The sequence below is a fragment of the Calypte anna genome, chromosome 3 (genome assembly GCF_003957555.1).
Source record: "Calypte anna isolate BGI_N300 chromosome 3, bCalAnn1_v1.p, whole genome shotgun sequence".
In the NCBI taxonomy this organism is placed as follows: Eukaryota; Metazoa; Chordata; class Aves; order Apodiformes; family Trochilidae; genus Calypte; species Calypte anna.
The window spans coordinates 30,356,686-30,379,862 of record NC_044246.1 but is presented as its reverse complement, the minus strand read 5'-3'; the positions used below and the strand labels follow the sequence as shown (position 1 = coordinate 30,379,862).

Genomic DNA, 23,177 nt, shown 5'->3' with positions numbered 1-23,177 from the left:
TTGACTTCTGTGAGACTTGAAAATTTGCCCTTGTAATTGCAGACAAAGGAAGTAACACTCTGAACATTCAAAATGCTATTTAATGGTGGGTACTTGAAAAACTTGGGTTGCACATTACATACTTCTGACCTTAAGATCTCTTGACCTCATTTTTTATCCTTTCAACTCACAAAGGTATTGGAAAAATACATTCATTAGCACCTGCCAACCTCATAAATGCTACGGTGGCATGGAAATAACAGAAAGAAATTAATTCTGATGTTCTAACTGGATTTGGATAGTGTGCTGATAGTAAGGCACCAGACACTGAGCAGACAGAAAACAAACAAAGAAGAATTGAAAAAAAACAAACTAAAACCAAAAAAACCAACCAAACAAACAAAAAAGAAAACAAAAAAGCCCTCAAAAACCCAAAGACAGAACGACTGCTCATTTAGGAAATTATATTTATTCACTGATGAGTTGATGCCTTGTGAAAAGTATGGTAAGTAAAGTTAACATACATAGGCAAAGGAGGGATAAATGAGATATTCAGTTGCATTTGCAAGGTACAGTTTAGCCATACACTGTATTTAAAATAGTCTTCTTTTAATGTATATTCACATAAAGCATGTGTGTGGGTTTTTCTTCACCTTATGTACAGAAAGAAATTATTAACCTTTTGTGCATAAAAAACCAAAACAAAACAAAAAAACCCCAAACAACCAGACCTCCCCCCCCAAAAATAAAACTCAAAACCAAATCCAAACCAGAAAATTGCCAAGGCTTCAGAACATTTTGAATTCTGGGCTACTCCATGAGATACAGTAACTCCACTATTCTTCACTTCAAACTAATAAAAATTACCCTTTAAGTGAATTGTAGTTTAGATTCCAGGAGCAGAGATAAATAGAATTAAACCAAACCAGTTTATCAGTATTTATTCCAAAAAATTTTTTTGGCATAAATTTAATCTGCACTGACAAATAGACCAAGATCACTCCTCTTTTAAACTCACCTCCCATTCCTCTTGGACCTTCATGTCCAAGAAGGTCTTCCACATTTTTCTTAAAGCTGAGTGAATTCAGACTGTGGGAGATGGAAGAGAAGGGGCTTGCCATGCAGTCCACATAGAGATTTGAATTACAGGCAGCTCCTTCTCATCCTACTGCTTATTCTCACAGCTATGTTTATTCCATATAGGAATTCCAGATGACCTTAAATATCATGTTTAGTGAGGTAGACACTAATCTGGAAACGATGTCATCATTGACTAAGGGAAATGCTTATCACACTCATTTGTGATGCTACAGCCAGAGACATCAATTTGCTGATAGTCTGGAAATAAACAGGATAGTGGGGCAAGAAAGGCCTGCATATTTATTATTTACCTAAACTAGGTAATAGGCCAGGTCATAGGTGCAAACACAAAGGCTCAATATCTTGACATTCCCAAGCAGTTTGCCCTAGCTAAGTAATTATCTCCTAGGACATGGCTGAGAGAGGAGCTATGCAAGGGTCCTTCTGCCTTAGCAGCACACATGAAACCATCCTGTTTTGGGGAGGAAGTGAGTTTATCTGTGAGGGAAACATGCTCAGAGCTAAGAACCAGGAGTCACAGGCTATCGGACCCTGAGGTGGGCCTCAGTTATGTTCATTGCCAAAGGAGTATCAGCCAAGGAGGGATGCTGACTTTCAGATCCATTGCTGGAACCCACCATCATTGATGTTAGACATCTTGTGCCAACGTTGGCTTGGCATTGGGCCACCTCCTGAGGTCCCATTTAGCCTAAAAATACTCTGTGGTTCTGTCCATGCAATGGGTAGGTCTTTCTCCATTGTCAATTTGTATTTAGCTTAAGTACAACCCTAGATATTTTGGGGTATTTTCTTTTAGCCTACGTTTACTTTTGGATGGCATATGACTTCAGATTCATTTGAGTTACTTTCTGAGAATACAGATTTGAGATGCTTAATGTACTTGGCAATTTTCTGTTGAATACTTAGTCATTCCTATTGCAGTACTTCTCCTTGGGATGCCATTTAAGTATTTTCAAGCACTTAATTCTGTTCAAATATTTTTCTATCTATAGTTTGCCCCATATGATAATTCACAGTCTAACAGGAAGTTAATTTCATGTTGAATAGTATGAGGAAAAGCATTCGCTCTAGACCTTGACTGCATTTAAAATGGCCCTTGGTTTTGAGGCTTCTTACAATTGGAGCTTCCATGAGTTCTGGTAAGAAGGATTTAACAGCTGCACATTAAAGTTTCTTGTATGAAAGTAAATTCAAAAAACTAGAATTTCTCAGGGTGTCTCCTCTAAGTGATTAAATAACTTTTCCCGTAAGCCTTCCTACCTATAAGATCTCATTATTTCAGAAAAACTGAAGTTATGAATAAACTGGGCTGTGGGGTGCGTTTGGTGCTTTCTTATCCTAAATTCATCCCGCCTTCTTTTTAGATTCCAGTGGCATAAAAACTGAATTTATACGTTACAAAACTATAATTCCCTCATGTACACATTCTTTTTTACCTTGTAGTCAATATGGGGCTAATGGTCTTTGGGTTGATTCAGAGCTGCAGGTGATGAGTGAATGTTGAAAGCAGAGTTGTCTTGTTTGCTAAAACAGTTATTGAAGAGCAGACTTGGTGTGACTTAGGTGGAAAAACATGCAAGTGGGAAAGACGAGTTTCTCCTGCTCTGTGGGTTCCAGTACACTTTCCATTTTATGTCTGCTGCGTTATTATACTTGGAATCAAGAAGTAAATCCTGAGGAGTTTTTTGCTTTCTAATCTGTTCTGTTTTGGTGGGGGCCTTGGGGGGAGAGCTTTATCTGGGGTTTTCTTTCTTTTTGATTTGTGTTTCTCTTTGGTAAACATAGTTGACAAGAACTGGGTTTTTTTTGTGTGCGTGTGTGTGTTATTGTTTGCATAGATCACAAAGGAAATTGTTGAAAAGGTTTTGCTATTGTATTTTTGGAATGATGATCTTGCCAAAGTTATTCAAGTTGGGTTAAGTTGTTGCACTATGTTCTCCAGAAGGCTAACCCTTGAAACCTAAATGAAAACTGGATGAAGAGCAGACTGTTATTTTTTGTCAGAACAGAATCAGTGGTCTGTCATGTACAGTATTTAGCAGCTGATTTCTGGATGAAATTTGAGATGTTATTTTGATTTAACAAGCTCTGTGGTACTGGGATACTCTTTCCCTGAAAATATTACCTCCTCACCTCCTCTAGTAAGTACTAGAGTTGTGATAATCCCAAGTTCATCAGTTTGTTAGTTTATTATCAGTTTTAATTTCCACTGTATAAATGAAAAGCGGTAGCAAGATGTTAGTTCTGGGGAGGATGAGGCTAGGGGTATTTTAATATGCTTTCTACAAGAGGTTCACAAGTGGGATGTGATGACTCTGAAAGACCAGTTTTCACAAAAGAGTGCAAACCAGACTCTGGACTAGATTGCCTAGAGAAGTTGTAGCTGCCTCCTCCCTGGAGGTGTTCAAGGCCAGGTTGGATGAGGCTTTGAGCAACCTGGTCTGGTTGAGAAGCGTCCCTGCCCAAGGCAGGAGGTTGGATTACATGATCTCTAAGGTCCCTTCCAACTCAAACTCTTCTTTAGGTGCAGGTGTGATCCCACCATGTGGTGCAGTACTCCTGTCTGACTCTGACCCCCATGCCATGGGGGTCAGCAGCTGTCTTGCTGCTTCTGCCTGCAGCCTGCCTCTGACAAAGTGGCCACTGTTCAGTGACTGTGGATGGACAGACTCCCTGTGGGACACACTCCCTGCAAGCAGCATGGCAGAATATGTCTGCTTTTACAGCATCTGCCTTGCTACTGTTTATGCACCTTCTTTTCTTTGGAAAGTCAATTTTTTGTGAGATTTTTTATCTTTTCTAAACAGATTTTTTTCCTCTTTTCTCTATTATTATTTATTATTATTATTAAATATCACTATTATTTGATTAAATACAATTTTAATAAAACATATTTGTGAGCCTAGTCTTGATCTCAGTGAAGACAAATATTCTGAAAAGTTGAAAACATAAATATTTGGAATGAATGACTAGTACATGTTGGTATTTCTTATTTTCGTTTTACCTATTAGCTGAAATGATTTTCTTTCATATGCAGCTAGGAAACCAGGATTGCTTTAGTAAATTTGTTTGTGAGTGCATGGTATTGGAAAATCACTGCACAGTTGGAATAATACGTGGTTGTTTTGCAGTCTGACATTTTCTTCCTTTTACTGTTTTTAATGTGCCTTTTTAAAAGGTAAAAATTTTAAAACTATAATTTATTTTTATTTCTTTTTCATAATAATTTAAAAAAATTATTCTTGTCTTAGGTATTTGTAGAAGGTTTGAAAAAAATGTTTCCAAACCCACGAATATCTATCAGGTGTTCATGTACACCTAACAGACTCATCTACTGCTATTTAAATTACATTGAAAGTTATTTGATTGCTTGCTAATTTCCTTTAAATATTTAGAAGATGATTGTAGTTATATACACCTAAAAGGATCTTTAAAAAGTCACATTGTGGTTAATTTAAATTTGTACCACGTGGATGCATTAGGTGATCTTGCTGCAGGCAGGAGAAAATGGGGTGGAGAAGATAAGAAACAGCAGCTTTGATCAGTGCTCAGTACAAAAAAAAGTAATCAGTTAAATGAGGCACTGAGATAAAGCAAATTCAAAGGAAAATTTTGGACTTGGAGAAGGATAAGAAAAACCTACCCAGATCTGGTGGGCTGAAAGAGGTCATTACAGAAACCATGGATATGTTGAATCCATGATGATTTATGAATGATGTTGATTTAACTTTTCACATTTTAACATCTAAAATACACAGCATTGTTTTTCCTTGCTATTCACTTTCTTAAATTCCTTTTGTGAGAATTGCAATGTTCTCCAGCTTTCCACTCTCACTAAAAATCCAGAGTTGTGTCATCTTAGTACTTCACCATTTACAGTTTCTTCTGTCTTGCAGTGTAACAAAAGTTTAAATAAACATTCAAAACTAGCTGGTATATAAGGCTTTAAACTTCAGGTTTTAAAAAATGCCATTTTTCTGAATGATGCCAGTAGCAGTTTCTAACATGGCAAAGCCTCATGTTTCTCTACTAACAGATAATTCATTCAGAGCTATTCAATGAAAATATATCATATCTGAGGACAGACGTTATATATAAACAGCCTTGAGGAGATGGCTGGCAGCATGTGTGAGAGCATCCACGTGGCTTTGGCTAGTAGAGAGCTTTTGGGTGTTTATATGGACAGGAGCAGGAGATGTCAGGGAACTTGTGTGAGATGAGAGAATAGCTGAGCATATAAGGAATCAGAAAGTTGTTGAGGAGTTGTTGAGCACAAAGGTACTGCTGGTGTTAGACACCTTAGTTCACTGAAACACGAGAAATTTTGCTGTGCTGAAGGAAGCAGTAAGAGAAATCTAGGTATGTAGGAAGAAAACTCAAAGAGAGAGCCCCCAGCTTCCATGCCTGCAGCAGCTATTCATAAAAGTCTCTTACTAGATGTGAATCCATTGCCATTATACTATAGTTTTGTTGGGTTTTCATTCAGCAGTGTACAGCACATGTGGGTCATGTGCATGTCTAGGATGTTGAGTAATGTCTCATACATATCTAGTAACATGAACAAAAATTCTACTAGAACAAAAATTCTTTGGCAACCACTTTAAGTACCTTGTGAGTTTTCTTCTGGTGCTAAAACCACTTCTTAATTTTTATGAAAGTGGTATTGCAATGAGAATAGGAACTGTTTTATATGGTACTGTATTTTTGACAGTGTTAGGAAAGTTTGCATCTCTAATTGGCCAATAATACTTGAAAACAGCCCAGTTAATAATTTAGGTGACTTGCAAATTCAGGTACAAACATTAAGTGATTTTTGCCTCAGATTCTAAACCAATCAATTGTTAGCACAGCCGTATTGAACTTTTTGGATGGGAGCAGATGCACAGAGACGCAAAAAAAAGAAAAAAAAAAAGAAAAGTTGATTTTAACTATTTGTTTCATTTTTTTTTCCTTTGTAATGTCTTGAGAAAAATGTGTTTTTTTCTTATCTTTTTTTTTTTTTTTTTTTTTTTTTTCCTATTAACAGGCCAAGCTCTGATAGCAGGCGCCACAGCATCCGGGAGAGGATGTCCAGTACCAGTGAGAAAGGGAGCCTGTCCATGGAGTCCACCAAGGAGACCCGGTACTGTGCTGTCTGCAATGACTATGCCTCAGGCTACCACTATGGAGTCTGGTCTTGTGAAGGCTGCAAAGCTTTCTTCAAAAGGAGTATTCAAGGTAAAATATTGTTTCAGTGAACCACCTTTACTCTTGAGGAAACTGGGAAGCCACTAGAACTTGCAACCTGAGCCCAGGACAATAACATTTGCTGAGTTTTAATTAGCTGTGCTCTCCCATATATTTTTAGCTCTATACTTGGCGAGTGCTTCTAGCAGGTATATAATATTTTGTTATTTAGTCAGAAAAAGTAAAAGGAAGAAGAGCTTCTCTGTGTTGCCCTAGGTTTCGGTATGTCTATCATGGAGTCAGTGAGAAATCTAATTTAAAAATCTTTATTGGATCAAGGTGACCACTCTGTGTATATCTCTTTCCTGTGATTAAGTTCTTATCCAAAACATTTTTTTTTTTGAGAATTCCATGTTAGATGAAAATGAATACATGTTGATTGATTTATTAATCTTAATTTAGTGCTCCATTAGCAAGATGATTCCATCCAAATCTCAGCTCCTTGAAGATGTGAGATGTATTTTAAGAACCAATATAGAAAAGAAAGTCTCCTTAATGAAAGAGCATTTGCATCTGTCAGTAAAGCAGTGCTTTGGACTACATAAAGAATAGATCATTTCAAAATCTTGTCATAGCTAAAAGTATGCATGGTATCCAGTGGAGTAAAGGGGATCTAACAGACTGTGTTAGTTACCATGACTGACAATATTCTTGTTTTAAATGCCTGTCACTCTGTGTAATAGATAATTTTTTGCTTTGTTCAACATTTGCTAACTGTGTAAGAAGTATGATTCTATTGAAAATATGGGTACTGTTCAGTATCTAAGTTTATTTCAGAAAATATAAAACATGTTTCTTCCTTTCAAAGCAGAAAACTAGTAAGGCATTATGCTTTAAAAATATCTAGTTAATTTAAGAGCACAGAAATCCCTATTGCTCTTTTTTTGAAGTAAATGTGGCAAGGAACAGTTTTTACATATCAGAAGGTGTGACTATTGCCTGTTTTGTTGCATGACTACCACTGAGGTGACTTAACTAAGTCTTCCATCATTCAATTTAGAATTTTCCCTGCATTAAAGAAAATGACAGATCGACTGTGGGGTAGACATTGATGAAATTATTTGAATGTCAGTGATTAGCTAATCGTTGTTTTTCTCCTTTTCCAATCATCCAAATGATTTTTATAAAAGAGTGTGGTGACAGCCAGAGGTCAAACATAAACAATGCTGGAGGGACACAAGGTGAAATGCTTTTCTCTTCATATCAGAATGATTTACCCGAGCTTATGACATGAGTAAAACAGCTCTCATATTGAGCATTTTTCATTATTTTTCATTTGAGTTCCCCTGACCAAATCAGAATTATTAGAATTTTGGAATGATGTCCTTGTACTCTAACTGAACTAAGTCAGCAAGAAGGTGAAAACTCAAATAGCCCTAAGCAAAAGTAGGAGTTAGTTATCAAGTAATGTACAGTACAGACCTTCAGATTTGGCCATTATGGAAGAAGAAATGAGTCTGTTTCATTGAGTTCCATGGGTCTATATGACCACTTCGGTTTTTCCTTAGTCTTCATGTGGACAAATGGTGTGGTCCTCCACAATGGATCTGTTTGTGTTCATGCTACACTTCTCTACATAACATGATGGTTAAGTGGGCAGTCCTTAGAAATTTTAAGCTTAATTTTCCAGTGTCCTGAAAAATGCCTTTTTTAATCTTTAAGCCATGTTTACTCTAATTTAAGCTCATTGCTTCTTGCCTAGTCTCTTGTGGGCATGAAAGAGGCTTGTTACAACAACCTTTTACATAGTTGAAGACTGTTATCATATCTTTCCTCAGTCTTCTGTTTTTTAGACTAAACAATCTCACTTTTTTCAATAGAATGAGCTTTCTAGACTTCTGATCCTGTTCATTAAACTTGTCTGTACTTTCTGTAGTTGATCCACCTCTTCTGTAGTTAGCAGATATCACTAAAAATGACTTCCTCTACTATAAAGTAATTCAAGAGTATGAGCATTTGTGAGAGAATTGTGATTACTTGACCTCAGATGGCATGCAAAGCCCTCTCAAGGAGTTTTAAAGTCATAGTTAACCAGTCTTAATAAAGTAAGGGACTTTTAAAATTTCCTACTTGATATAGAAGGGATCTCTACCTCAATGATTACATATTCTCATTGGACGTGTATCCAGTTTATAACAATCACAGTAATTTTTAGATTTGGAACAAATGAGAAAACATGCCATTTACTCTGCAGATGGTAAGATTTTAAATAGGTTGTAATTGATATTTAGGAATGAATACTTCTAACATGTATGTGTACGTGTAGAAGAATGTGTATTGTATCTGAATTGCATATATTGCATGCATTCCTAAAGAGGAGTAGAAAAAATCCTTGGTATCATTGGATGAAATTGTCTTGAGGTACACAGGACTTGTTTGTATAAACAAAATTAACAGAGAATGCTTTCAGCAAAGATTTTTGTTTCTGTTTATAGTATGTTTTTCTTTAAATGCAAGATGTTCACGCTACTTTTGTGAGCAGATGCAGAGATTATTGGTCATTTTTATGTTTCTCATCAGAGAGTTCATATGAGAATTGCTATAGTGCACTTTGATATTAATAGACTGTAGTCAAGCTTTCTATATGGCTCTTAATAGAAACACAGGAAAAGACATGAACATTGAACTATCTGTATGGGGTAATCAGTTTCCTCCCTGTATATATCTGTTATTCTCAGTGATATCTGATGTATCTATGCTTGCTTGCATAAGTATATATTTAAAATCTGAAAACTCTCATCTGCATTGGACCTTACATGAGGAGGAGATGGATAGCTGCATTGTTATTCAAGAGCTGAAGTGGTTCTGGAAATATGTGGTGAATTGTTGTTTTTCTTTTCTGTTTAATACTTAAAGCTTAAAAGGTAACCTGAATTATTATCTGTCTCTCAATATGTGCAAACGCTCAGTTTTGTTTAAACAACTGGTGTGTGGTGGTAAATCTCAGCTGCCTTCTGAAACTGCCCATGTCAGTCTCTTTTATGTGATTTGGGACCTTGTTTTGAGAAACAAGTGCAGATTGATATTATATGTATAATGTTTCATAAGAGAGAAAATCATGTGGCACCAAGAACACTGGGTTGCTAGGTGATAGAAGAGTTCTCTGTTCTTCACCTAGTGGATATAGTTTTTGGAGTGTACTTGGTCAACTGATTTGAATTCAGAAATATAACAAGCAGTCACAACACACCACACTGTACTTCTCTGCTAAAATTAAGACCAAGAAGGGTCATTATCTCTCTAAGCCTGGTCTTCTCTCAATATAAACCTTATTTGGTATCACTAGCAAAGCCTGGTAACTTGATGGAGGGAAATATTTTAGAAGATGGCAAGCTTTTATATGTGGTCTCAAGAACTTTCTTACAATGATTATTTATTCCAATCGTCCCAACTTCTAAACCAATTATGTTTCTAAATTTAATTACTTTGTCTTTTAAATTTCATCCATGAACAAGACTTGGTATTTAGTATCCCTAGCCTGTAGGAAGTTAAGTCTTGCCACAATTAAATTACCTTGATATCTTAAAAACTAAAATGTTTCTATATCCTGCTGGATAGCTTTCTATCTTCTGGGTCCTCTGGCTTTGCACCTTTTCTGATCCCATACGACTCATAATAGCCTCTTTGAAATTTGAATGTCAGAACTGGACAAAACATTTCAACATCAGCCTTACAAATGCCACTTACAAATTAAAGATCCCCTTGTCATACACTCTCTTTTCACACCCTACACCCTCCCCTGCCTCTTCCTTCTAAATCTACTATTTTTTGGATAGCCACCAAAAGGTACAGGACAGGAAGTAATTACTCTTAGCATCTCTAAAAGCACCCAACAGATGCCTACAATGTGGGGCTGAGAACCCCAAGTGGGAAAACAAGGAATTCAGAAAAAATGAGAGGTTGATGCTTATACTGGAGGGTATCTTGATCTCAGAATTTTTCGGGCATTTTAGAAATCCCCTGTTCTAGTTCTCCACTTCCTCCATATAGCTTTCTGACGTTCTTCAGGTGCACCTTTTGTGCCTTTTCTCACAGCTGTATACTCAGAAAAAAATCTGGGATATTTCAGAAATATTCACTAAAGAATTACTGCATGATGGGAGGCAATACCAGTCCAGCAAGAACAGGTTGGCATTTGGAAATGCAAGAATAGCTCTGCTGAGGGATTCCAGAAGCCCGTCAATAATGTCTTGTTCACAGAGATATAGTAGTCTCCAAAATGAAGGAATTCTTGAAGCTGGGAAGTGTTTTAGTTGTGTGGCTTGAATGTGTTTTTTATTTAGCAGTTATGCCTTATGACCGTCAAGTAGGAGTTTTGGCAGCAGACTTTGAGTATTATGAATTCTTTTAACTTCACGGGACAGAGGTACACCTTCTTGAAATCCTTTGGTTCAATCTTCAATGCAAGTAGTGATGATAATTTATATATATTTTGTCTAATTTAGGGAAGATTTAATCAGTAAAACATGTCTAATAAGTGGGTGTTTAGGTAAGTGCAGCAATTGCAATGCTTGGGAGGTTTCTGAGATCTTCCCTTCAAATTTCCATTATTTTCTTCTGTTTTCATGGTATTTTGGTAATCTGTTTGATAAACATCCTGCAGCTAAGAAGACAGCAACTCCCTTGCTTGCATCAAGTGCAGCCAGTGGTGTCTGTCTACATCCATCATACTATAATTCTTGCCATACTTGCAAAAACATGATACTGCTTTCTCATCATCAGTGCCTGATGCACAGTAAGCTCAACCATGCATTTCTAGAGATGAAACCACTTCTTTCCTATCTTATTTTGTGTGATTATTCCTGTTTTAATGCAGTTATTTGTATTGGTGCTTTTGCTCTGTTTTTTCTCCATGTGCTATCTCCAGTTTGCCAAGATAATTTAGAACACTTATCTTGTAGACTCCTGCCATTAAAAACTATTTAAACTGGTCCCATAAGTTTCACTCCCATGAACTTTCAGACTTTCTGTAGGTTAAGTTGTCTTTTGCAGCCACTTCTGAAAAGTGGAAATCAAACCAGAGAGAACCAGAGAACTGTGTAAGAGGACTAAAATGATGCATGTGCTGGAAGTGCATGAAGTGACCCTTGATGTAATTGATTTCCAAAAGGAGACTATTAACAAACATTGAAGTATTGTACTAGTTTGGAGTTTCTGTAAAAGTACTAGCATGGCAATTAACTGCTGATATAATTTAGTATATATCTCATTGCCTGAATGCTTTGAATAAGATTATGTATTTCTCTCAAAATGCAATTTAATCTAGTCACAAATTGTTGAAATAGTCAGACTTCCTTTGCTATAGGTAACACAGTTATTTCCATTTTAAAATGTGGCTAGATATATGCAGGACAGCAGACTAAGTTATCTTTGTTGGGTCTTCTGATTATCAAATGGATGGCTCTTCTGTAGATGAAAGAAGAGTATAACTATGGCCTACTTTGTATGAGAAAGTAGTACATAGGTATAAAAGGGATTTTTTTTTTTTTTGGTCAAAATACTGGTGTTAAAGATTAGGATAATAATTTAACAAATTATGTAAAAAAAATTCAGTGCTTAGAAAGGTTCATGATCACTGAACACTCTGTGCAGCAAAAAGTCCATCTCCCTTCCACTCCCCAGTAAAACAAAAATACCAGCAGTTCCTTTACAGGGACACTGTGAGGATAAATACATTACAGCTCCTTGCAACCAGGAATCACTCAGGTGCCAAAGAGTCGCTAAACTTATTCAATAGGACCTATCAAAATCCAAAACCTGATGTTATTTTAATTTTCTTGTTGCTAACAATTGCTTGTATTTTAAGAGCACAAGAGCAGTTTGCTCCTAATTTTGGTTGGATTTTAAGAGCACGAGTGATTTTCAATACATATTGGCCTGTTTATATTAGTTGGGGGAGTTTTCTGTAGTAGAATTCCACTCTTTCCCATTTTAGCTCAGATAAACTGTGAAGTTAAAAATACAAGAAGTTTAATTCCAAATCTATGGGAATAAAATGGCCTATGACTATCTCTGAAAATGCTTTTTATCTCTGGAGGGATCATATTGGGATGGTTGTGAGTAATACATTGTGGGAGTTTTCCCTTTAACACAGCTGTTGGTTTAATCATGTGCCAAGGATTTAAAACAATTGTAATTTATCAGATAGGGAAACAGAATCTAGATGTCGTGCTCCTTGACAGATTTATTTTGTAGAGACTGTGATCTGGTTTGGCATCTCTTTTTATTTGTCACAAGGGAAAATCTTCCTATTTGTTACTTTGTCTAAAATTAAAAAAGATGGGAATGGAGCTGGGGTAGAAGTTGACCTTGCACATGGCATCATAATCCTGAAATAGTAGATGAAACACTAATTGAAATTTTAGAACTAAGGCAATCAATAAAAGCTTTTACACTGTCTGCTGGAGTAGAAAATATAATTTTATATTTCGACATTTATAAAGATAGCATTTCGCTTTTTGTATTTCACCATTTCTCAATCTATATGTTGATGCATTATTCAACTGGTAAGATGGCAGCAGGTTTGATAACCTCATGCAATGCTCATTCTCATTCTTCTCTCACTTTTTCCTGTTAGCTGAAATAGTATTATGGAAAAGTTAAAGGAAAGTTGATATCATAATACTTCGGCTTGGATTAACTGCTCGTGTGAATCCATACATTCAAGAAGACAAGAAGGTTCCACTAGGAGGTGAACACTCAGTGTAGGAGCTACATGACACAGATGAAGGACATAACAAAGAATATATATTTTTTAACCTTTTTTCTTTCTCATTCTTCATTGTTCTGTGATCTTTCTTTCCAAGGTATGTGCAAAAGGAGGACTTCATCTCTGGATGCAAAGGAAGTGTGTTTTACTGTCTTCTAGGCTCTTTTCCTTACTGTCACATGTAGTAATGCCTTGCTAGTTTACAAACAAAAAATGGTTAATCATCTCAGCAGTGCTGGGGATTTACTAGAGAATCCAAGTTCCAAAATGAAAGACCTTGTCTGAGAGTAATGAAGCAGTGAATGAGTGTCTGTGTTTATAAAGGAATTAGACATAACCTTCTGTTCCTTTGTGAAACCTGGTAGGAAAGTGGGGGATTTTAAAATCAGTTAGTGCAGTTTTATTGGGGCACTTTAACTTAAAATTGGTATTAAAATTTTATTTTATATTCAACATTTTCTCATACTATCTTAGCATATGTAATGTCCAGGTGCTATTATTTCTTTTTTCTTCTTGCTGTTGAAAACTGCTTTTGAGGTTATTCTTTCTGAGGTTTTGATTTTCATCTACAGTCTTCCCACTCATCACTTGCTTGGCACATTAAGGTCTTGATAAATTTTACAGTCTAACCTTCTCTTCACCTACATGTATGAAATTCTGCTGATTTCACTGTCAGAATAAAACCACAGAAGGACCTGCTATCACAGGTAATAGCTAACCTGGCAGATGCCTTATGGAGACAGAAAAAAATAGTTTAAAAAATTGAGATTTGAGCAGGATTGAAAATAGAAGAATAATTAAAGAAAAGCATGTTTTAGTAAGAGGATAACAATTAGTATTGGCTTCGTTTGAAATATATAATGGGTCAAATCAGCTACGGCAGTTTAAATGTCATACAAAATTCATAAGACAAAAATATTTCTTTATTATCTTTGTAAAATTGTCATTAGGCATACTGACATGTCAGTTTCTGTAGTTCATTTTTTCCACAACTTTTTTACTGCTGAAACTGATCCTTCCTTCAGGCTAATCTCGATGGTTATTGGAATATAATACGGCAAGTGTTGACACATTTAAGAAAAAAAATATTTCTGTATATTGTGGTTTAGGCCCAGCCAGTGACCAAATACCATGTGGCCACTTGCTCACTCCTCTCATCTTGGGGGGATGGTGAGGAGAATCAGAAGAAAAAAATGTAAAAATTTGTGGGTTGAGGTATGGACAGTTACATAAGAGAACACATGGAAAGAAGAAACAATAATAACAATAGTATTAATAAAAGAATACACAAAGTGAGTGATGAACAATGCAATTGCTAACCACTGGGAAGCTAATGTCCAGCCTCTTCCCAAGCCATGATGCCACGCTCCCCCAGCCAATTCCCTCAGCATGACATACTGAGCATGACCATATCATATCAAGTATCCCCTTGACTAGTTTGGGGCTGTGTTCCTTCCCAGGTTCTTGTGAAAATTAGCTCTTTCCCAGGTGAACCCAGAACACAGTCTTATGGTCATTACATTAACATAATCCCAATTTTCAGCCTTGTGGGTGAAGAACAGAATGAACACAGCTTTTCAAAGCTGCCATTCTGTGAAACTCTCAAGCATGTACTTAACCTTAACTATATATACTGTGCTGGGACTACTTGCTAGAAGTACATAGATGCTTAAATGTTCTGCTGAATGTAGGAACACTCAAGTTTAAAAAGATATGGAGTGTTTTGTTGACTGAAGCCCTCACAGATAAATCAACTGCCCACTGTGCTTCAAGGATGCATCGCTGTTGTGTACACCACAGCTATCTTGAGAACCCTTACACTAATAGCGATGAGTGTCTGAACAAAAATACTGAGACATGTGACTTGTGGTGATGGGAGAAAGTCACACTGCATGTGCAGTAAGGAAAAGCTCTGATTACGAATGGGTTGGTATAGAATAAACTCAGAATCATCCTAATCAGAATCATCAGAGTCATCAGCCACTATCTTCTTGTTGACATTTTCCTCCTCATCCTCCCCCTCTCTCCATTGTTGGTTGTTATCATAAAGATTGCCATCTAAAATTAGTGCTTTGAGAAAAGAGCCATTTCTTTGCACCCTGTTCTGGAAAGAATTTAGCGTAGTTCTGTAAAAATACTTAATGTTATTTTTACTGTTTTAAAAAGTACAATATGTAGGATATCATAAGAAAAACAGACCACTCCTCCTCAAGCTCCTCTAATAGCTTCTTTAAACTCTTACTTTGTAGCTCATGACAGTCCAAGTCATATAAGTGGGGAATATAAACTAGGGCCTCTAGCCTATTAAACTCATGGCTTAAATATTGTGCAGGCTATCTGTTAATTTATTTTAACCCAATAATGCCACAGAGGCCAAGAGTCATATACACTCCTTTAAAGGGATCACTGATCACTGAAGACATTTATTCCTCTTGGTAATCTAGTGATACCAAGTATGCAAATGACTTAATTAGCCTCTCTTCTAGCAAGTTTTACTGTTTGTATATGTGAAGATGAAGTGCAAGGCAGCAGGGCATCTTTTGATGTGTTCCACTTTCATGTTGACGATTTCCACCAGTGAGAAATCCCTAGTCAGATAGTTTAGAATTATCTTTGTTGAGAGACTAAGGACAAAAGAAAAGGTAGAATAGTTAAAAGGCAACTCACTTTACAGCAGAGTTATCATTACTTTGTTATTTCACTTCAAAATTTGTCTTTGCATGTTACATATTGCTTAATTTTTTCCCTTCCATGCCACCCCGTGCTACACTGCCCCAGATGTCTGTGTCTTTGTAAAGAAAACTTCCTTCCTCACTTCGTGTGACTAAATACTTGAAATCATACAATATTGTGGAAAAGCATTAGAGGTTCTTGCCTTCCTTCTTACCTTCATTTCTTTCTTCTTTCTTGATTAATTTGATGATAGTTTCTATGGCATGCTCTAATTACCATACTTTTTTTTTTTGGTTGCTTACATCTTCAGTTGCCTGAAGGCATGCCAGTTAAAGTAAACCAAAAATTATGAGAACTATTAAATGCATTATCGTCTTCCTATATCTGCAGCAAGTATGTAGTCTAAACAATACATTACTAGAGCACTCATAATCTGAAGAAGTATACCTCTCACACACAGATTTTTTTTTTTTGCATTCAAAATTTTACAGGTTTTATTCTGTAAAGTCTGGCAAGCACTTTGAAAGAAGAGTGAATTGTCTAATGGTCATGTGCATGAAAACAGATTAATTTTGATACTCTTAAAAGTGTATATTTAAGATGAAACTTTAACATAAAATATGATACTATGAATCCTATTAACTTCAGTAGACACTGTAGCTCTACCACCACAAACAGGATTATTTTTTTGTACTGTTCTACAGACCAAATTCCTGTCCCCAAATGCTTGAAGTTTGTATAAGGAAATCTAGGTTAAGAGCAAAAGAAAAAATAATCACTCACATAAGCCCAGTAGAATAGGATGGCTAGTTTGCTGATGTTGATCCCACTTGATTTTTGATTTGTGCATGTGGAATAGGATGGCTAGTTTGCTGATGTTGATCCCACTTGATTTTTGATTTGTGCATACTGCAACTTGGTTTTTTTTGAGAGTTGAACATCATCCAGTCCAGCAAAGGTGGCAAATGTGTTCAGTTTTCACCTAAGTGGGAACATTGATGTGCTTCTTTTGCACATATATGGTTTGAATTACTTGCTGAATTCAGAGCCTGTGCTTGTTTCCCTCCTGAATTTACCTTTGATTTCACTAGGAAGACTCCATACTCTGTCAAAGTCTTTGTTTTTAAAAAGAGTAATTAAAGTTTTCTGTCTTCTCTCGCTATTTCATAGCTTGGTTTATAAAACAAGGCTGGTGACTGATGTCAAGTACTACACTCTTTTGCTGCTCTTTGCTGTGGCCTAGTAAAGGAGCATGTTCTTAAGGACATGGATTTCTCTTTTTGCTGTTCTCCCCTGTAGATATTGCATTTTTGTAAGCTCAAGGCTGTTTTGACTCCCCCCCCTCCCCTTACATATAAAATGTTTTGAATATAGATATAGAACAGTCTGTATCCTACCAGAGGAACTGAAAATTAAAATGTTCTTTCATGCTGGGGTTGAAGTAGTGTTTCTGTTCTACCTTTTTACCTCAGCCCTGTAGCAAAGCTTGTGGATTCAGATTTTTCCAGTATTATACTGTTTTGTGAAAAAGAGGTAAAAAACAACCGTTCTGTCTATTTGAGAAAGCCTTCACTATATTACCAAGTTTACAGATTGGCTCCTTATTTTCATTGGACCCCAGTTATGTAGCATTAGAGAGCAGATGTTCCTGGTGTAATCTGATAGTAATTTTTACTTTATTTTCTAATTTCTAGTCAAGGATAGATGATTTGATGAGACCAAGGCTTCTGTCAATTCCCCCCCCTACTCTACCTCAACTGATCCCTTGACCTGGAAGAAAGAACAAACAGTTCTGCAGTAAAGTTGTTTCATTGTGTGCTGTACCTTGGTTGTGTTTAGATTAATACAGAGCACCAATAAGATCATTTTGGATAGTGTTTTAGTGTTTTTTGTCCTTGCTGAACTTTGTCTATGGTTGGAAAATAATTTTATAGCAGGTTTAAGCACACATTTTTTGAGAGAAAACTGGAATACAGGCTTGTTGGCCATAACAAATTAGGGCATGCTGAAAACATCTGTAATGAGCAAAGAGACATAGGGGATATTAAATGAGGAAATGGACCTCTGAAAGAAAATGTACTATTAGTAAATTTAATTGAATCATATGGCAGTTTAAGAATTTATCATGATTAAAGGTTTAGGTTTCTGCATGTATCCGTATACATGCAATTGGAATTGTAGACTGATTTATCCCTGAGATACACTTTTTAATGGTTGCTGCTTCTACTTTATGTTGTTGTTGCTTGTTTCTTAATTGCTTCAGGTTTTGGTAGATACAAAAAATGAACTGTGCACGTGCATAGGTCCTTTTAATTCTATAAACCATTATTCATTTTGTGCAGTCTATTGGTTGGACATCAACACAGACACATGTACTAGATGGCATTGTATTTCTCAGGTTAAGAACAAGAAGTTCAAGGGAATTGTTTGTATTAATCTATCCTCTTTCATGAGAGCTTTAATTGTTTGTAGTTTTAATTGTTCTACAGAAGGCTTGCTTTTTTTAAATAGTACTTTTAAAGACCTTGTGGATAAATGTATTGTGAATAGATGTTAGTTTCACTATCCCTATCAATATGTTTATGGTAGATCCTGACAGTAACCTTACCTTCCAGAGATGTTAGAAGCTGCAGTAAATACTCAGTGAAAAATAAGATAATATTTTAGGTAGTTTTGTTTTGTCTGTGTATAACTGTGTCCTTACTCTGGTTTTACAGGGCACAATGACTACATGTGTCCTGCTACTAACCAGTGCACAATCGACAAGAACAGAAGAAAGAGTTGCCAGGCTTGCCGGTTAAGAAAATGCTATGAAGTGGGAATGATGAAAGGTGGTATGTACACAGCAATCTACAGAGCTTTAGCATTGGTGTCTTCCTTCTTGTCTTTTAACTTCACTGGACAGCTGATATAGTTCCTAAAGGTGGAAGCACCTCATTTCATTGAGCTGAGGTGTATTAAATCAGAGCCATTAGGTAAAAATTAAAAACCTCCCAGACATCGTGGTGTTATTCTGCTTCAAGCTTGCATCAAAATGAATAGGAACATTGACTTCAATGGAGTAGGTTTTCTCCTGTTAGTATTTTTAATTCATTATTTTTAAAATTCTCTTTTGGGAAGCTACAGATCACAATGAATGAAACTCAGCCTAAGATTTTGTAGCATTTTGCAGTTCACTGCGAAAAGTTTCAGATAACCCTTATTATTAAAAATAAACTTCTGAATGTGTAGTACTTATTCTGTGATTTCTGTAGAGGGAAGCAATTCCTCTGTTTCAGTTCTGTACACAGATTTTGTATGTGAATTATTTTCATCCAACAACAGTAAAGGCTCTCTCCTTTTATAAAAGCTGAAATAAATGTCAATTTCTTGGAACATACTTTTGTAATAATGATGTCAGAGAAGGAGAATCAGATAGTGAATACTTAGGCTGAAGCAGAACACCAATAAATTATTTTATTGATTCTTGCTCAAATGGCAGACTATAGCTAAGCAGTGTCATTATGGTTCATGTTGATGGTATTATATCTTTCATTTCACACATCCTCATTTACATATACTCACAACTATTTAATTAATGATGCACTATACCATTTTGATGTCTTTCAAATCTCTTCTCTAAGACACATTTTGTATCAGGTTTTTCACTGTTCCATAAATAATTATATAATTATATCTACCATTTACAATGCTTTAAGATTTCTAAAGTCACTACAGAAACTGGCAGTTCAAAAATATTTTTGGGTTGTCTTTGGGGTTTTTTTTGGTTGTTGTTTTTTTTGTTTGTTTTTTGTTGTTGGTTTGTGGGTTTTTTTGTTTGTTTGTTTTTTAAACTAGCCTCCAATTTACAAGCAAGGAAACCAGGTGCATAATTTCTGCCTATAAGTCCACATAATGAAGGAAAGCATTCAAGGTTCTACTGGAGTCATTACAGCTGTTATCTTTCTTTTCTCTAAATTCCATTTTTCTTTCTGTACTGAATAAGCTGACTTTTCCCAATAAATTTTCAAAGCTATTAAGTCATGATGTTATCCACCATTTAAATTCTGAGTAATAGCTGATATTGATTATTGAGTTTCAGTAAATATGAACCAGATAAAATCTTGACAAAATCTCTCTGTGGAAACATGTTCCGAGCTATGGCTGCTGTGCTACAGTTTTGCTCATAGGTCACTTAAGGCAGCATAAAAAGTTCATATGTATTTTTTGTAAGAGTGGACACACTGAAATATGTTTTCAGGGCTTCATTTTGAAAAAAATGCAGGCTTTAAGAGTCTCTTGAGTTGTGCTGTAGGAACACTTACTTATGAGTTTCTGTGGAAATTTTATCGTATTTTTCATCCTGCTGTTCCCTCATCTTTTAGAAACTTTTTTCTATACTGAAGAGTTGTCTGTCCTCTTATGTTTGCAAGTGTTTTCTTCTGCATCTGCTACTGTGCTGTTTTGAGAGACAGACTGCCAGAATCTTTGCTGATGTAGTTAGTGTCTGAGTAAGAATTTACAGCTGTTATTTTTTGTCCAAATGATTCATTCTTTCATTTTGAATAAGCCCATAAGACCTTAAAATTATATGTTATTATTTAGTCTGTACACCCCTGTTTGTACCTGAGGATAAAGTGGTCACATGGAATAAGCTTCTTGTTATTTCCTTCTTTCTTTTGGTTGAGTTGGAGGTATGAGTAGCCTTGATTTTTTTTATGATCCACCAAAGACAGTTTCTGTTTTGGTTTGTAGAATTATATTCCAATTTACTGTTCCACATGATGGAGGGTCCCAGCTTCCAGATGGAGTTTTTATAGCAATTGCAATCCTGAAGAATCAACCAAATGTATGGCCCAGGTGATCTCTGTTCCAGTACAGATCTAGTTTTTAATTTCTTCATTATTTTAATGGCTTTATGATGACTTGACTCCAAGGGACCTCCTATCTGAAATTAAAAGCATTTTATTTTTATTGTTATTTTTTAATCAAGTATTTTTACAGTGTGGTAAATGATTGGGGATTTACTTATGGAGAGTTAGTAGCATGCTACACTCTTTCCTTTCACCTGTGACAAGGCAGATTTAACATCAAGGGCTCAGTGAGATTAGTGCAACAGAGGGCTGGTGGAATCACTGGCTGTGGTGAAAATTTGCTATAATGTTAAATGCTAGATCTTTAATGAGAAAAATCAGTTTTTTGCCTGCTAGTCCATCTTTAGTGACCTTATGACCTACATAACTCTGGTGATTTTTGAATGCTGAGGGCCTCCCAACCTCAAGCTGTAGGAAATCTGGCAATCAGGGATCCAGGTGCTCATGAGCTATTCCCAGGTGGTGATTATGTCTCATGTCTGGGGGTATTTACTTCCCTTGAACAGATTGAAATGTCACATTGTAGAGAGAAGATTCTAAGAATTGCTTCTTGTGATAATGAAATGGCAACATTGCAGTTCATTTGAAGCCTACATCCTTCAGTGTTACCCTCACAAAGTATCTGAGAAACATTCAGAAAATGCTGTGATACAGCCCAAGGAATAAAAGTCTGTGCTTGCCCTAACAGTGTGCTATAACCAAGTTCAAGGTGCCTTTAGGGACATTAATTAACTTTTAGAGATTACATTCTGGACACTGGAGGTTTTCAATTTTCTCTTACGTTCTTTTGAAATAGTTACCTGCTTGTAGCAGCATGGGAATTCAGTCTGGTTCAGTGTGATAATGTTTCAGAAGTTTAAGATATATTTTTACTGGGAAAAAAAATGGCAAATCTGCCATCCTCTCAGGGAAGAACCTTGGTGATTTCTGTCTGTGTTAAATGTTACATTCTTTCATGCTAAAATGCTAGAGAGTTATTAAAATTATTCTCAAAGCAGAGGTAAACTGATGTCTGATGCAACCACTGGAAGGTCTCCAGACTGTCTAGTTTTCAGGTAATTATACTCTAGTGAAATATTATATTAGAAATAGAAACTAGTGAATGAAGGAAAATGGATGAACAATGTGAAATTAGTTTGGTTTGTACGAGGAGTACCTTCATGATACTTATTAGACATACTGATCTATACTTGGCCAAATAACTGTGTAGGTGGGGTCTGATAAAAGTATGAGAAAATGTACATTTTAAAGATTTAGTTGATGGGCTGAAAGCATGTACTCAAACAGCATCCGAAGCAAAGTTTTGAGTTTAGAACAGCCTCCTGGAAAGGAACTGAAGGAATTGGAACCAGACTCCTTAGTGAAATGTCTGTCTCTCCTTTGTGCAAATTCAAACTGGATTGTTGCCATTGAATTTTCACAAAACAAAATATTCTATTCTATTCTTCTGCCCATAAAATAGGAAAGAGAAACCGTTTCTGTGAAGACTTTTGCCAAAAATACTTTATCTTCCTATTCCACCTCACAGAATAATCTTGGCTAGAAGGAACTCCAGGAGGTCTCATCAGGCCATCTGCTTTTTGCAGATTCAACACTGAATTTAGACAAGGTGTTTAAAGCCTTTTACAGTTGGGTGCAAATGGGAAAACCTCTCATGCTTATTTGTATGTTATAGCTAGTTATATAATGTTTTTTTTTTTAAATATTGCAGAATTTTTGGTGTTTTACTGTTGAACATTTGTTTGAAATTGCAAACTGAAACTTGATATTAGAATAATTATACCTGTATATTTGTTTACATTTGCTTTATGGCCTTTACATACTTAAAATTTCTTTTTATGACTCAGTTGTGATATTACTTGGGAATAGATTCAGCAGTGAGACAGTGTCCAGTGAAATTGCTGATTAATTTTAAATGAAGTCTAAGATCCTTGCTATGGCTCCACCTCTGCCTGCCACTTGTTCAGCTACAGGTTCTGCAGGGTGTCACTGTGCATTCCCTGGTTTTGAAGAAGCCTGTGTAGGTGAGAACAGCTGGTGTCTTCTCCTTGCTGAGCTTGAGAAACTCCTAGAGTACTAGAGCTTCCAGTTCTTCATTTGATTAGCCATCTACATTTCAATTCTAGTACTATCAATGCTGATACGGTAGGCTAAATAGCTTCAATATCCTAATTAATTTATCTACTTTCCAAAAAGTAGCAGTTACCATTTCTTGCAGTCTTTGGAGAATCATATTCATAGACTCATACTCCTAAAACTACTTGGCTTTTCCAAACCGTAGAATCAGAAGAACTGAGGTTTGAAAAGATCTTCAAGATCAGAGTCTAACTGTAATCCAATTATCAAAACCACTAAAACATAACCTGAAGCCACATTGATGTATGGTTCCTGTACAGGCTTTATTTTGATTACTGAAATGTCTATGGCTTCTCTGTAAATACTGCCTAGAAATGGGGCTGTTGCCATACTTACTGTAGCCAAAACAGTATGATTTGTGTAGGAGTGTCAGCACCAAAAGGGACTCAGTTGAATGAAGGATTAATTGAACTTCTCTTGCTTCTATTCTACATGTCATCTGATGCTCTTTAAAACATGCTGTGAATGCCAAAATACATATTAATACGATTCATTATCTT

The 23,177-nt window shown here is 36.0% G+C and overlaps 1 protein-coding gene across 1 annotated transcript in view; it reads left to right on the top strand.

The window, feature by feature from the left end:
• The window catches only part of ESR1 (estrogen receptor 1), a 154,602-nt gene that overhangs the window by 71,553 nt on the left and 59,872 nt on the right, over positions 1-23,177 (top strand). The window contains 2 exon segments of the mRNA XM_030447266.1: positions 6,107-6,297; positions 18,406-18,522. Of these exon segments, the coding sequence (XP_030303126.1) occupies positions 6,107-6,297; positions 18,406-18,522 (308 nt within the window).